Here is a 16,979-nt window from a genome sequence, read left to right on the forward strand (position 1 = left end):
TTATTATTATTATGATGACTACCTGCCAGAATCATTAGAGCATCAGACAAAATGCTTCGTGGCAATTCTTCCAGCTCTTTATGTTTTGAGTTCAAATCCTGCCAAGGCCAACCTTGTCTTTCATCCTTTTGGGGTGGTTGATAAAATAAGTTCCAGTTGAGCACTGGGGTTAATGTAATCAACAAGCATCCTCCTCTATTATTTCGGGCTTTATACCTATAGTTCAAAGAATTATTCTGTTTCGTCTTCTCACTTTTTGCTCTTTTTTTATTTTCTCTTCTCTATCTTCCGCATTTTTCTTTGTCTTTCTTTTGTATTTCTCTTGTGTCTTTTATTTTTTTTTTGTTAATTCAGTCTGGAGGATGGGGTAGTGCCCATAGCCTTCAGAAGTCCTCTAAGGCTTTCTATTTCATTTCTGTTATTGTCATTACCATTTAACCAACCAATTAATTAATTAATTGTTTGATTAATCATTTACTCAATCAATCAATGAGCTAGGTTTGGCAAAGACTTTCATTACCATTTGTAATCTTGTCACTTGATGGACCTAAAACAGACTTGGAGTAGAGAGGGCATGTCAATGATGAGGTCACAAATGGCACTGAAAGGACTTTGATGAATTTAGCTGATTGATTGCTTGACCTGCAGCAGGAATAATCAGTAACCACTTCGTGTCGCAATTTGCTAGAATATTACCCATGTGATCAACAAAATCTGACCAATCATGACTTTGCATGGAATAGGCACTAGCAACAATTTCATCTTTTTGTGCACAACTTTCTGACACACCTTGACTACTTGACAGAGAGTGTTGAGAGACAGCAGAAATGAGAAAGCAGACAGATGGTGAACAAATGATGGTGACAACTGTTGACCCAAGCTGACAACAACCACAATAAATGAACGGTGACAGCAACATGATGACCAGCAGCTATCTTTTTGACTGCTATTTCTATTACACTAAGAACAGCATCCAAACTCTCCCAACATTTTGTTGTTTGTAGTAATGACAATGGCGGTGCCCCAGCATGTCCACAGCTCATGAGCTGAAACTAGATAAAATAAAAAATGACTATTTGTTTTTGTGTATGAAAAGAATACAATTTTGTTTATCAAAATTCCTAATAGATTTTATCATCTTCGTCCTTGTACAGACCGGATGATTAACCGATTAGAGCCCAAATTTTTTTAATTTAATTTATTACCAAAAATCTTTTTTTTACACATCTTTATCTGATACTAAATATATAAAAAAATTTTTATTACAATATTTGGATGACACATAAAAGTTGGCACATAAAAGGCACCAGTTGAGCATGGCCATTACCAGTACTGCTTGACTGGCCCTCGTGCCAATGGCATGTAAAAGCACCCACTACACTTTTGGAGTGGTTGGTGTTAGGAAGGGCATCCAGCTGTAGAAACTCTGCCTGATCAGATTGGAGTCTGGTGCAGCCATCTGGTTTGCCAGACCTCAGTCAAATTGTCCAACCCATGCTAGCATGGAAAACGGACGTTAAACAATGATGATGATGACTCCTGTCTTGATGACTAACTAAAGATATCTCAGTAAAATACAGGTGTCACTGAAATGTGATGGATTATCCTTCTGGTCCTAAAAAAAGACCATGGGCACTAATGAGTTAATCAAACAGCTATTTAATTGGTTGAATGGTTAACCAATTGATTAATGATAAAAGAAGTGAAATAAAACCAATACATTTGTTTACTATTGGCATTATGACCCTTTCGAGATACAAAATATTGTGTTTAACAAATGTGTTACGAATTAGTTGTTTTTAACTTGAATAATATCTCTAACAAATTCCTTTCTCATTCTGTGACTCTTTTGTAGACAATGGTGGATGCCTGACACGGGTGGTGCCAATATTCCTGCCATTAATGACTTATTGGCATCATTAGGAATGATGTTTAGGTAAGGATAAAAATATATGTGGGCATGTGTATGTCTGTACAGATGTGTGTTGGGGTATCATGTGGGCTACATGCACATGTATGGCTGTGTGGTTAAGGAGCTTGCTTCACAGTGATTTAATTTCAGGTTCAGTCCCAATGTGCAACACCTTGGGCAAGTGTCATCTACTATAATCCTTGTAAGAAGTATGTAGTATGTGTGTGTGCGTGCATGCAAGTGTGAATGCAAGTGTGTGTCTCCTTGTTTTGACATCATGTAGTTTGTTGTAAACGAGTGTCACTGTTATACAAGCAGTGTTATTTATTTCCAATGTTCTGTGAAAGCATGTCTGGAAAAAAAAAGAAGTGCTTTCACTGCACTACTAAGTGCAGCTCTGTATGTCTTGGGTATGTGCTGTAGTTTGTTGTGATGCTCTTATAGTTACTGTATTGAAAGTGTTTTACATAGGATGTGTATGGTGCCTAGTAGTGCTGTTGTCTGTGTGTTATATACATTTGTTAGTCCTGGTGTTTTTATTATTATTATCATTATCATCATTATTATTATTATTTTTATCATTATTATTATAATTATTATTTTTATCATTATTATTATAATTATTATTTTTATCATTATTATTATTATCATTTTTATCATTATCATCATTATTATTATTATTTTTATCATTATTATTATAATTATTATTTTTATCATTATTATTATAATTATTATTTTTATCATTATTATTATTATTATTTTTATCATCATTATTATTATTATTATTTTTATCATTATTATTATTTTTACCAATATTATTATTATTATTATCATTATTGTTATTGTTATTATTATTATTATTATTATTTTTACCAATATTATTATTATTATTATTATTATTGTTGTTATTATTATTATTATTATTATTATTATTATTATTATTATTATTATTATTTTCTTCTTCTAGTGATCAAGTGTTTGAAGGAGAACTCTTCCTTGGAGGCCACGAATGTAAGAAAATATATTTTCTGTCTTTGCTCTCTTTTCCCCCATTCATTTCCCTAAGTCCTCATAGTTAAAGACATTGTTTCAATGTTCTGCAGCTTCTGAGTCATCTTATTTCTTATAGCCTATTGTTGAATCTCTAAAACATTCTTGGGACATGTCTGTGTTTCTTTAGTGACAAAAAGAAAAAACAAGAAAGAAATCCTGTCACATGAGATTTGTTTCCTTTTTTTTATGTTTTTACTAGTTTACCCTTTCTGTCAATAATGATGTCAAACACATTTGTTTTTTCAAATAATTAAAGATTGAAAATTGTTATAAAAAGAGTGGAGAATTCCTTGTTAATGGTTTTTGCAAATGTTGAAATTCAATCTTATGATTGTTTCTTATTGTTAGTCACTGTTTATGTATGTTCATGGTTGCCCACGACATACATAATACACACACATACTCACATACATTTACATACATGCATACACATGCACACACATAGCTTTCACAAACACATATATAGTTCACACACACAAAATTCAAACACATACATGAATATATATCCAACACACACACTGCTCACACATATACAAACAGTCGCATCTCACACAATATTACTTATATATAAAGGCATATATTGTGTGTGTGTGTATATATATATATATATATAAAATATATTGTTTTATATATAAACATGTTGAAAATTATTATTCACTATGTGTATTCACTAAATATTCTGTTATTATACACTTAATATGTTATAATCAGCCGAAATTGCTACGATGATCCGGTTCTTGACTGAAGATTGAGGGCTTCGAATTTCCCGTCCATGTTTTTTGTATCGTCTTCTAAGTGTTTTGCGTTCTTGTCCCAGTTTGTATTTTTCTACATATAATAATATATATATATACATACATAAAACTGTTCAAGGTTGCTCACTACATAAGAAGCATAGACAAGCACAATCTGTATATATATACATGCAAATATACATATTCAAGGTCATTAGCTCTATGTATATGCATGCATAAAGGTATTTATGCATGCTTATGTAGATACATACTACAGTACAGATATACAAATACACACATGGATCATATATGCACAGCTCACACATATATATGCACATACAGCTCGCACACATACATGCATATATTCAGCTCACACCTTATATAAATACACCCTGCTTATAAGTAGATTCATGTCTCACATGACAATATTTACATACACATAAACACACACTCACATGGGGTCAATATTGTGTAATATAATATTCACACTACCCATTAGTTTCAACTCGTGGTAGAATTCCCAACAAATGAGTCTTATGTATTTCCAGAAATTTTCTCAGGATGCATAACTGTATAATATCTACTAAATAAAATACAGCATTTTCTGTATGCAAAAAGAATCAAAATTGTACAGTATATTGCATTGTGTTGATTAGATCTTCATATATTTTACTCTGTGAAGCAGTTGGTGTTAGGAAGGGTTTCCAGCTATAGAAACCATGTCAAATCAGACTGGAGTCCAACCCATGCCAGCATGGACAACGGATGTTAAATGATGATGATGATGAAATAGATGTTTCTATTTGGGACATATCTGTTCTCTAAATCCACGTGCAAATTAAATTTATTTGTTCAATAAAATTCAAAACATCTTAGATTGTCATGGTTTTGCAGTTTCTATAGACATACAGACTTTACAAGAGTGTGCTGAAAAGTTCCTGGCTTTGGGCAAAAGAAAATACAAAAGGATCAGTTCATTATGATTTTATTCAACATATTCCCCTCTCAGATTCTCACACTTATTGCAGTGGTCCTTCAGTTTTTCTAAGCCCTTTCAAAGAACTTGGAAGGTTGGGCCTCCAACCAGGCCTTTTGTGATACTCTTAAAGCCAGGAGCTTTTCAGCACCTCTTTGTATATACCAAGTGTGCTAAATTTAGATGTTTCACATGTGTATATGAATGTGAGAGTGTGTGTCTGTGTTTTTCTGTCTTCGTCCCTTGGCATTACATCATCATTATCATCATCATCGTTTAACATCCGCTTTCCATGCTAGCATGGGTTGGACGATTTGATTGAGGACTGGCGAACCAGATGGCTGCACCAGGCTCCAATCTTGATCTGGCAAAGTTTCTACAGCTGATGCCCTTCCTAATGCCAACCACTCTGAGAGTGTAGTGGGTGCTTTTATGTGCCACCGGCATGAGTGTCAGTCAGGCGGTACTGGCAACGGCCATGCTCAAATGGTGTTTTTTACGTGCCGCCTGCACAGGAGCCAGTCCAGTGGCACTGGCAACGACCTCGCTCAAATGTTTTTTCACGTGCCAGTAAGGCGATGCTGGTAAAGATCACAGTTGTAAATGAGTGTCACTGTCATGCAAGCAGTATCCTTCATTTCTAATCTTCAATGGAAACATGGTCATAGGGAAATGTTACCTTATTTGGAAACAGGTGAGGGTTGGTGACAGGAAGGGCATCTGGCCATAGAAAATCTATTTCAACAAATTCTGTCTGATGCATGCAAGCGTGGAAGAGTGGACATTAAAATGATGATGATAACAAAAGATATGGCAGTTGTATTTCAGTTATTTAATCTTAAGAGAGCAAAGACATCAGGATCGGTAGAGCATGAAATAAAATACAGTGCAGTATTTAATAACATCCCCTTTATATTCTGAGTTTAATCCTTTAGCATTTAAACCGACCATATCTGGCCAGAATATTCTACATGTTTTACGTTCAAACTGGCCAGATCTGCTAATATACAGGTACTGTAAAAACTGTATAAATACTGTACGCCATTGCTTGTATATATATTACATCTGGTATAAGGCGGCGAGCTGGCAGAACCGTTAGCACGCCGGGCGAAATGCGTAGCCGTATTTCGTCTGCCATTACGTTCTGAGTTCAAATTCCGCCGAGGTCGACTTTGCCTTTCATCCTTTCGGGGTCGATAAATTAAGTACCAGTTACGCACTGGGGTTGATATCATTGACTTGATACCTTTGTCTGTCCTTGTTTGTCCCCTCTATGTTTTAACCCTTGTGGGTAGTAAAGAAATATATATTACATCTGGATTCCATTCCTATCACCAATTGCTTTACTGCATGGACTTTATCTAGTAAGAACATCTGCAGAAGGACATGAATTTATTTGAAGATTTTGCTGTTGTATTAGTGCACGTGTGGGTTCATTTGTTCTTTCCTCCCTCCCTCCCTCTCAACATTTTAATTTTATTTATTCAAATGATTAAAACAAAGGGTTTTAAATAAAGTTGGTTTTAATGTGTTTTAAATACATTTCTGTATTTTTCAGTGTATTATGCATCTGGTACAAGTATAACAAAGTTTCCTCCAGATGGGATAGTTATCTCACATAAACTCAAAGACCAAGGTAAGTTATTTCAGTTGGTCTTGTTGCTAGATTTCTGTGTCTGGAAAAACAATGATATTAAATAGAAAAAGCGCGTGCGCATGCATGCACGCACGCACACACACACACACACACACACACACACACACACACACACACACACAGATTAGTGCTACATCAAGGATTAGCAACCATTATCTTGGCCTATGTCCTTCAGCCGAGGAAACCTGATGGACAGAGAGACAGATTTTATGACACCCTCTTGCAGACTACCTTGTTGACGAATGACAGGGACCTTCTCTTTGTGGCTGGTGACTTCAGTAGACATGTTGGACAACATGCAGTGGGCTTCCATGGTGTACATGTAGGCTATGGTTTTGTTTCCCTGGAATGAGGAGGGAACCAAGCTGCTGGAGTTCTGCAATGCAAATGATCTTATGGTTTGCAATATCAGTCACCTAGTCACCCACCATTCTGGCAGACACACTAGCGAAATTGACTACATCCTTGCCAGAAAAAGGGAAAGATGGCAGCTTATAAATGCCAAAACCTTCCCAGGCAAAGAATGTACCCCACAACATAAACTAGTAGTTAGCGACTTCAGGATCAGGGATAAATGGATGTGCAGAAGACGACCAGTATGGAGGAGAAGGGTCTGGAAGCTTAAAGATCCTGTGAATGGACAGAGATTTAGGGATGTATTACTCAAAGCCTTTGATGAAATAGAAGGGGATGTAGCATCACATAATGTGGAAGACAACTGGAGGTTTCTACGGGACAACCTGCCGAGGGCCACTGACCAGATTTGTGGATGGTGCAAAGTCCCCTCTCATCCCAAGGTAGTCTGGTGGTGGAACAATGTTGTTGACAGGGCTATTAGAGAAAAGAAACAGGCTTGGAAGGACTGGAAGAACGGTGGTAGCAGGGAATTGTTTCAGACTGCCAGAAGGGAAGCTAGGAGACAGGTTTATTTAGCCAGAGGGGAAGCAGATAAGAAAATATTTGCTAATTTTCTGCGCCGTGAGGACCAAAGACTTGAGGTATTTCATGTTGCAAGATTGTGTGGGAGATATTTGTGATGTCGTAGGAGAGAAATGTGTCAGTGTGGATGATGGTTCACTTGCATTAAACGAGGCTGCAAAGAGAAAGGTTTGGAGATGCTACTATGAAAGGTTGCTCAATAAAGAGAACGAATGGGAGAAAGAAAGTCTGCTGAATGTTGACCCAACAGAGGGACCAGCTATCCAAATTCATAGTACCGTGGTAGATTAGACAATTAAGGTTATGAAGACAGGGATAGCCCCTGGCCCATCAGGAATCACTGCAAAGATGCTCAAAATATCTGGTGGTATTGGCTATAGCCTTGTCACCTGTATAGTTAACCATGTGATACATGGAGGAGTCATACCCAATGACTGATGTAGTAGCACCATAGTCAACTACTACAAAGGTAAAGGTGACGCTTTAGATACAAATAATTACAGAGGTATCAAGCTGTTGGATCAGGTAATGAAGGTCACGGAGAGGGTTATAGCCCAACTAATTAGGGAGAGAGTCAGTCTAGATGGGTTTGTGCCAGGGAAAAGCACCACTGTTGCTATATTTTTAGTAAGACAGCTGCAAGAGAAATACCTAGCCAAAGATAAACCTCTGTCCCTAGCTTTTGTTGACATAGAGGAAAGCCTTTGATAGGGTCCCCTGATCCCTTATCTGGTGGTCAATGAGGAAACTAAGGATAGTTGAATGGTTAATGAGAGCTGTGCAAACCATGTACAGGGATAGTGTTGGCAACGAGTACAGTGAAGAATTCCGAGTAGGGGTAGGGGTCCACCAAATATCAGTCCTCAGCCCCTCTTATTCATCATAGTCCTCCAGTCAATAACAGAGGAATTCAAGACAGGATGCTCCTCGGAGCTCTTCTATGCTGATGACCTTGCTCTAACTGCTAAGTCACTATCAGAACTAGAGGAAAAGTTTCAGGTGTGGAAGCAAGGATTAGAATTGAAGGGCTTTAGAGTCAACTTAGCTAAAACGAAAGTCTTAATAAGTAGGAAGGCAGACAAACCACAAATCTCTTCAGGTAGATGGCCCTGCTTGATCTGTAGAAAAGGCATAGATAGAAACTCTATAAGATGTACCCTGTGCAAGCTATGGACACATAAGAGGTGCAGCAATATCAAAGGGGGCTAACTGGGAAGATAGTTTTTGTATGTGGCAGATGCTCAGGTGCTATAAACACAGAAAATGTGCAGAGAACAGCTTGTCACATTCCAAGGAGAAAAACTAGAAGTAGTTGATAGCTTCAATTACCTAGGCGACCAAGTCAGTAGCAGGAGTGGATGCTCTGAAAGTATAGCTGCTAGAATAAGAATAGCCTGGGCAAAGTTCAGAGGGCTCCTACCTCTGCTGGAGATAAAGGGCCTCTCACTCAGAGTAAAAGGTAGACTGTATGATGTATATGTATGAACAGCCATGCTACATGGCAGTGAAACATGGGCCGTGACTGCTGAGGACATGTGTAAGCTTGCAAGGAATGAAGTCATTATGCTCCGCTGGATGTGTAATGTCAGTGTGCATACACGACAGAGTGTAAGCACCCTGAGAGAAAAGTTGGATTTAAGAAGCATCAGATGTGGTGTGCAAGAGAGACAACTGCGCTGGTATGGTCATGTGTTGCGAATGAATGAGGACAGCTGTGTGAAAAAGTGTCACACCCTAGCAGTTGAGGGAATCTGTGGAAGAGGTAGATCCAGGAAAACCTGGGATGAGGTGGTGAAGCATGACCTTCGAACACTGGACCTTACTGAGGCAATGACAAGTGACGGGGACCTTTGGAGATATGCTGTGCTTGAGAAGACCCGACAAGCCATGTAGGACCATAGCCCATGGCCTATGCCAGTGGGTATAACCAGCCCATTTATGAATACTCCTCATTCATTGGACAATAAACCTTGCTTGTGAAGACCTATTGAGGCAAGTGAAATCAGATCAAAATCGCTGACATGGCCAATGACAGTACCGCCTGATTGGCACTCATGCCAGTGGAACGTTAAATGCACATCTGAACGTGGGGTGTAACCAGCCCGCTTATGAGTACCCCTCATTCATTGGACAATGAACTTTGCTTGCGAAGACCTATTGAGGCGAGTGTAAACAAATCAAAATCGCTCACGTGGCCGATGACATTATCGCTTGATTGGCACTTGTGCCAGTGGAACGTTTAAAGCATATCTGAGCATGATCGTTGCCAGGTCCACGGATTGGCTCCCATGTTGGTGACATGTGAAAAGCACCATTTGAGCATGATTGTTGGCAGTGTCACCTTACCGGCACATGTGCAGGTGGCACGTGAAAGCATCTTTTGAGTGTGGTTGTTGCCAGAACCACCTGACTGCCCCTCGTGCCGGTAGCATGTAAAAGGCACCCACTACACTCTCGGAGTGGTTGGCATTAGGAAGGGTATCTAGCTGTAGAAACTTTGCCAGATCAGATTGAGCCTGGTGCAACCTATGGCTCGCCAGTCCTCAGTCAAACCATTCAACCCATGCCAGCAAGGAAAGCAGACATTAAATGATGATGATGATATACACACAAAGCAAAGAAGGATGTCATGGTACTAGTGCATTATGGCCGTTTCAGGCAGCCCCATTTAATCGATCAATGCAAGCATTACATCAATTTGAGATACATCTCCTTCCTCGGATGTATAAGACCATGTAGATTTTCAACATACAGGATACTCCATTATAATCTTTTAGCAAATTTTTCATCAGAACTAGAGAACAAAAAGAATTACATGCTTGTTACCATTATTGTAGCAGTATGAACTTAGGGATAAAATACCCCAACTATAATTTGGAGTGGCAGAAGAGAATAATAACAGGGGCAAAGAGATGGTAATATAGCTACATTTATCTTTGTTCTTACCACAATCAAGAGATCTAATGCAGCTAGAATTCTACAATTTGACATTAATTTATCATCAGCTCCTAGAACTTAGCTGTCAATTCCCAATGGTTTTAATTCTCAGTGGAGGTTGTATACTGGTTGCATTTGATTTTTTGACGGTGATAAGGTGAAAGATAAATGCAGCTGTAATACCATATCTTGACCCCTATTGTTATTTTCTTCTACCACTCCAAATTATAGTTGGGGTATTTTCTCCCTAAGTTCATTCTTCTACAATAATAGAAACAGGCATGTAATTCTTTTATTCTCCAGTTCTGATTAAGAATTTGCTAAAAAATTATAATGGAGTATTCTGTATGTTGAAAACCTATATGGTCTTATGCATCCGAGGAAGACGGTGTATTTTAGATTAATATAAAGCTTGCATTGATTGATTAAATGGAGCTACCTGAAACGGCTGTAATGTACTAATACCTTGACATTCTTGTTACTTATTTGCTTTTTATTCACCTTACTTCAAGCTGTGCGGATAATACTGGACTGACTCGGTTCCTCAACTTAAGTACCTAATTCAACTGAATCTTAATTATCTCTTATGTATATATATCTACAGGGTGTGATGGGTAAATGATCACCATTTTATGTTTTTAATTTCACACATGCGTATTGTTGGTTTCTGATTTTATCAACTACAGAGTATAGTAGGGTCAGTTGGGCACCGTCTATGAGAAAAACAGCACCATGACACAATTCACTCTGTCAGAAATTTGGAAACAACATGCTGTAGTGCTTGGCATATGTGCCAGAAGCTACAATACAAACATTTCAGAGTGTTTGTGTGTCAGTCTGAAGACATGTACCGAGAGCGATAAGTATCAGACATCCAGTCAACATCGTGGTGTTTGGAGTGATCACTAGTGATGGTGACGTTATGCTTCCATTCATCTTCCAACACAACCTCACATTCAACACAGAGGCCTACATCATGTGCCTGGAGGAACTAGTGTTGCCCTGGGTCATGAGGGTGGCTGCTGGAAGACCTTACGTCTGGCAACAGGACTCAGCACCATGCCACACAAGCAGGAGAACCCAGTCTTGACTTTCAGACAATTTCTGCGACCACGTCCCCCTAACATCTGGCCACCTAACTACCCAGACTGCAGTACCCTTGATTATTATGTGTGTAGTGCAGTTGAGCGAGACCAACAAAACTTGTAACACCAAAGATGAACTGAAGGCAAGGATTATGGTACCATTCACCAACTTAAACAAGGAAATCGTCCAGAAGAGTTGCAGGAGATTCCGAAATCGTCTAGAGGCCGTGGTTGAAACAAATGGCGATTTTATTGAATAAATTTACTCTTTAGTATTTCGAGTTATTTTTATGTAATTTTGGTAAATATATCTGTTAAAATGAAATGTCAGTGTTATTTTCATTTTTGCGTAATTTAGACGACAGTTTATTCACCGCACCCTGTATATCTTTATATATAAAAGTGAAGTTGTGTGTCTGTCTCCTACGATTTAGATTCCTAACTACTCCCACATTTTGCGGTGCAGTTTAACCAAAACCGGGTATCTTATAGTCGTGATTCATATCGAGCCCTTCTGGGTATTAGCGCGCGTCTACGATGAGTCTACGATTTTAAAAATAATTTACCATCATTTTTTTTCCATTTTAATGCATTTTTTCGCTATTATATAAGGGAAGTAACTCTCTAAAAATGTCTACGATGAGTCAACGATTTAAAAAAAATTTACAATAATTTTTTTCCATTTTTAATGCATTTTTTTGGCTATTTTTTGGCTAAAACTCTCTAAAAATGCTTATATAGTTATTTCCCTTACAAACCCGAGCAACGCCGGTCGATACTGCTAGTATATATATAAAAAAGCAAACAGGTTTGTCGATTATAAAATGTAAGATCTAGAATCCATGGAGATTGGTATTCGGTGTCGGCCAAAGTTAACCAAACAGCGTTATTTTTACAGAAGTAATTAACGCTTTATACATGTTTTCTATATACAGCAAGACTGGTTGAGTGTTTGGTAGCTAAGTGTATTATTAGCCAGCCATATGATTTCACCGTTCTCAATGGAAGGGTAGCTTCATATGATTGAGTCGTTAACTATTACTACTCGTATATTAATAATCAAAACAGCGGCATATAATATCAGGGGAGACAACTCTGATGTTTCATTCTAAGGGGTAACAACTCGTGTACTTTCACGCTATAAAAATAGTGATTGTATACAGTGTATCCCCGCTTATTCGCGGTTCGGCATTCGTGGTCCCGGTTATTCGCGGAAACTACCGCATATTCGCGGAATCGTAAATATCGTCCGTGAGTTTTAATAGCTTTTTTCGTGGTAATATCTATTTTTTACACTTTTTAAGGCCAGATTATTTATAACAACATACTGTATTTGACAGCTTATTGGATACCCCTTTGCATCATGTCGCTTGATTGTTCTAGATACCAAATACACTGTAGATACGAGTACACTGTGTCTTGTATCTCTTATTCCTGCTTTCAATCAAAGCTTGCTAATTAGTATAGCGACATCTATCTATATTGTGTGTGTGTGAGAGAGAGAGAGAGAGAGAGAGAGAGAGAGCCTTATTACTGCAAAAAATAATTGTATTCTTCAGTTTAATTTTCAGAAAAACGTTTCCATGTGTTAATTTACATTTTCCTTTATTCTTTAAAGGCTACGAAGTTCTTCAAAGTCGTCCTCGAACTGTAGAGCATGTTCCAGTTTTAGGCTTACACCAAACAACAGCCAAACCTACATCTGGTCGTGTTGCAATCTTTGGAGATTCCAATTGTTTGGATAACAGCCACATGCTGAAAGGTGAGGTGATTCTTTTTCATATTTCTTACCTTGTGTTGACAGCTGCACACAAAAGATTGATACCATGGAGATGAATAAAACCTATTAAACTCTTTTGTTGCCCATCTACCTGAGACTGTCCTTTGTTTTGCAGTACAAGCTTCTTGTTATAAAGCGATTTACATTAAAAACCTTTCATCAAAGCTTCATGGTCCTAATATCTTAATAATGACAAGTTATTGTATTAAAATTAAATTCTTTATTGTTTTCGGCACAGGAGTGGCTGTGTGGTAAAGAGTGTGCTTACCAACCACATGGTTCCGGGTTCAGTCCCACTGCATGGCACCTTGATCAAGTGTCTTCTACAACAATCTCGGGCCGACCAAAGCCTTGTGAATGGATTTGGTAGATGGAAACTGAAAGAAGCTCGTCATATATATATCATCATCATCATCATCATTTAGCGTCCGTTTTCCATGCTAGCATGGGTTGGACGGTTCTACTGGGGTCTGTGAAGCCAGAAGGCTTCATCAGGCCCAGTCAAATCTGGCAGTGTTTCTACGGCTGGATGCCCTTCCTAACGCCAACCACTCCGTGAGTGTAGTGGGTGCATATATATATATGTGTACTACTATAGCCTCGGGCCAACCAAAGCCTTGTGAGTGGATTTGGTAGACGGAAACTGAAAGAAGCCTGTCGTATATATGTATATATATATATGTGTGTGTGTGTTTGTGTGTGTTTCTGTGTCTGTATTTGTCTCCCCACCATCACATGAGAACTGAAGCTGGTGTGTTTATGTGCCTGTAACTTAGCGGTTCGGCAAAATAGACTGATAGAACAAGTACTAGGCTTACAAAGAATAAGTCCTGGCGTTAATTTGCTCGACTAAATGCAGTGCTCCAGCACGGCCACAGTCAAATGACTGAAACAAATAAAAGAATAAAAGAATAAAATTAATTGAAACAGATGTAGTTATTTCAGTAGAAATTTGGTAACAAAAAAGTTAAAAAATACAAATTGTATTCATTTATTCTTTAACTTGTTTACAGTCATTTGACTGTGGCCATGCTGGAGCACCACCTTGAAGGTCTTTAGTCAAACAAATCGATCCCAGGATTTATTTTTTAAGCCTAGTACTTATCCTTTTGTTGAACTGCTAAGTTATGGGGTTGTAAACGCATGGTAATAGTGACTGATAGAATAAGTACTAGGCTTAAAAAATAAGTCCTGGGGTCAACTTGTGTGGCTAAAAATAAAAGCCATCAAGGCAGTGCTCCAGTATGGCTGCAGTCAAATGACTGAAACAAAAGACTAAAAGAATGTAAGAGATTTGACAGATCCTGTCAAATTGTTCACCATATGCCAACATGGAATATGGACATTAACTAATGAGAATTATGATGTAGACTTGTTTTGTCAAATTAGTCCTTCCTTTATTTAACTCATTGCATGTCCAAAGCATTTTCATAAGTTTGCCCTAAACATCCATGCTTGTTTTTGAACTTTTGGTTATCCCTTGTTTCACGTGTTCTGAGTTACATAAAGTTTTCCCTTCATAAGTCTCAAGTTAAACTGTTGGTCGAATAAAATCGAGAATGTGTATCATATATTATGTATGGATGCCAGAGAAATATATCCTATGTATCATGTGATACACTGGACAGGTAAAAGGTTAAGATGGTAGAGTGTAATCTGAAGGCTACTCGTTGCTATTTCTAGCATGTTGACTGATGCTGTTGAGTCACCCTCATTGTGTTGTCATATTTGTTATACGGTATGTTAGTAGTAGACAAATTTTTAACTTACATAAGATTAAATATAAAAATGTTATTGAAATTTACAAGGAATAATAATTTTTTTAACATGTTTTTAGTTTTTTTGGTTTACATTTTTTTTTACACATTTTAACTTACATTTTCTTCAGTGTTACCATGTAAGTAATGTACATCTGCATTTGTTTTTTCTTAATATATTTGGGAATATTTTCTGTAAAACCGATAGGTGCGTGGCGGCATGGTTATAAAGTTTGCTTCCTAAGTACATGGTTAGGAAGCAAACTATAGCTTTGGGTTGACCAATATTTTGTGCGTCAAATGAGTACAAGGAAACTGTAAAGAGGTTTGTCATGAGTATGTACAGGCCTATATGTATAAATAATAGGTGTATGTATTTGTTTATATATGTGTATGTGTGTGATCATCATCATTTAATGTCCACTTTCCATGCTGGCATAGGTTGGACAGTTTGACAGGAGCTGACTAGGTACAAAACTGCACCAGACTTCTGTGTCTATTTTGGCATGGTTTTTATGACTGGATGCCCTTCCTAACCCCAGCCACCTCACAGAATGGATTGAATGCTTTTTACATGGGATGAGCATAGGCAAAGTCAGTTTTGACATGATTTTTACAATTGGATGGCCTTCCAAATACCAACAACTTTACAGTGTAGACTGGATACTTTTTACTTGGCATCAGCAGGGTCACACATATGTGTATGTATATATATATATATATATATATATATATATATACGAAAGTTAAAATCCAATTGTGTCCTCTTGAAGCATGTCTGCTTATCTCAGTAATCAATAGTCATATGCAATTGTTATATTTGAGTGAAGTATGTATAAAAGTCGAAAATTTCTGAAAATATTTTTTGGGAGTAATTACATATTAAAACAGGAGATTGAAAAAAAAATTTTGGCATTATTTATTCACCATTACACATTACACAAATTCTTTAGACAGCGAATCAAATAATACCAAATATATAATTCTCTCTCTCTTTCTCTAAAGAATTTCTATTTTGTAACTCCTATTAGTGAATGAAACATGTGTAATGGTGAATAAGTAAGGTCAAGAACTTTTCCAATCTTCTCTTGTGATATTAAAAAATGTTAGCTCACCGGACGAAATGCTTAGTGGTTTTTTGTCTGTCTTTACGTTCTGAGTTCAAATTCCACTGAAGTCGACCTTGCTTTTCATCCTTATGGGATCGATCAATTAAGTACCAGATGCGTACTGAGGTCAATCCCCCCAAAATTTTGGGCCTTGTACCTAGAGTAGAAAAGAAAATTATTGGCATTTTTTTGCTTACAGGTTACATATATATGCATAACTTTTTGCTGGTATGATGTGTATCTCTCTTCCAAGAATCTGTTTAAGTTAGTTCTGCTACTTTGGTTCAAATAGAGAAGCTGTAAACTCAGAGTTCAGGAGTTCTCCATCTAAACTTGCTTCCACTATTGAATATGTATGTTACGTATTCATTTATTTCTTCGCTGTTCAGTGGGTGTTGTCTGATTGAAACAATGTAACACTCAAAAGCTGTCTGGATTGATCTTTTGCCTCTCTCTCCCTCCTCTTGTTTAACATAGATGTTGCCTGTATCACTGTAGATATGGAAGCTACCAGTCATTGGTAGGGTTCCTAGTCCTGATGTCTAAGTTGTGGATTTCTTCAAGCATCCAATCTAATATCCCAGAGATTTGTCCTAGCACTGTCGCTGCAAGAGCATTGTGGGATATAAAGCTATAAGATAATGAATAAATAAGTATTACATATGACAGAATTATCTAAACGCTAATAGTATCCATTTCTTTGCAGAGCATAGTTTTGAGTTACAGACCTCCGGGTTATGTGTCCAGCACACTTTCACTGCACCATTCTGCCCAATGAGTGATTAAGCAAATATATATAATTGAAATTGAAATCAAATTTGATGACTGGCATCTGTGCTAGTGGAGCGCTAAGAGTACCATATGAGTGAGATCGTTGCCAACGCGACAAGCTAGCCTCTGTGCCGATGGCACGTTAAAAACACCATTTGTGCATGATCGTTACCTGCGTCACCTTACTATCACTTGTGCTGGTGGCATGTGAAAAAAAAATTCGAGTGAGGTCGTTGTCATTGCCAGTGCCACTGGACTGGCTCCTGTGC

At 37.6% G+C, this 16,979-nt stretch overlaps 1 protein-coding gene across 3 annotated transcripts in view; it reads left to right on the plus strand.

The window, feature by feature from the left end:
* Nucleotides 1–16,979, plus strand: part of LOC115210751 (membrane-bound transcription factor site-1 protease) — a 130,237-nt gene that overhangs the window by 56,004 nt on the left and 57,254 nt on the right. For all 3 annotated transcript variants that reach the window (XM_029779468.2, XM_029779475.2, XM_036507274.1), the window contains exons 24-27: nt 1,856–1,936; nt 2,880–2,923; nt 6,234–6,311; nt 12,912–13,055. In XM_029779468.2, the coding sequence (XP_029635328.1) occupies nt 1,856–1,936; nt 2,880–2,923; nt 6,234–6,311; nt 12,912–13,055 (347 nt within the window). The remainder of the gene's footprint in view (nt 1–1,855; nt 1,937–2,879; nt 2,924–6,233; nt 6,312–12,911; nt 13,056–16,979) is intronic.

Source organism: Octopus sinensis, linkage group LG1 (assembly GCF_006345805.1).
Source record: "Octopus sinensis linkage group LG1, ASM634580v1, whole genome shotgun sequence".
In the NCBI taxonomy this organism is placed as follows: domain Eukaryota; kingdom Metazoa; phylum Mollusca; class Cephalopoda; order Octopoda; family Octopodidae; genus Octopus; species Octopus sinensis.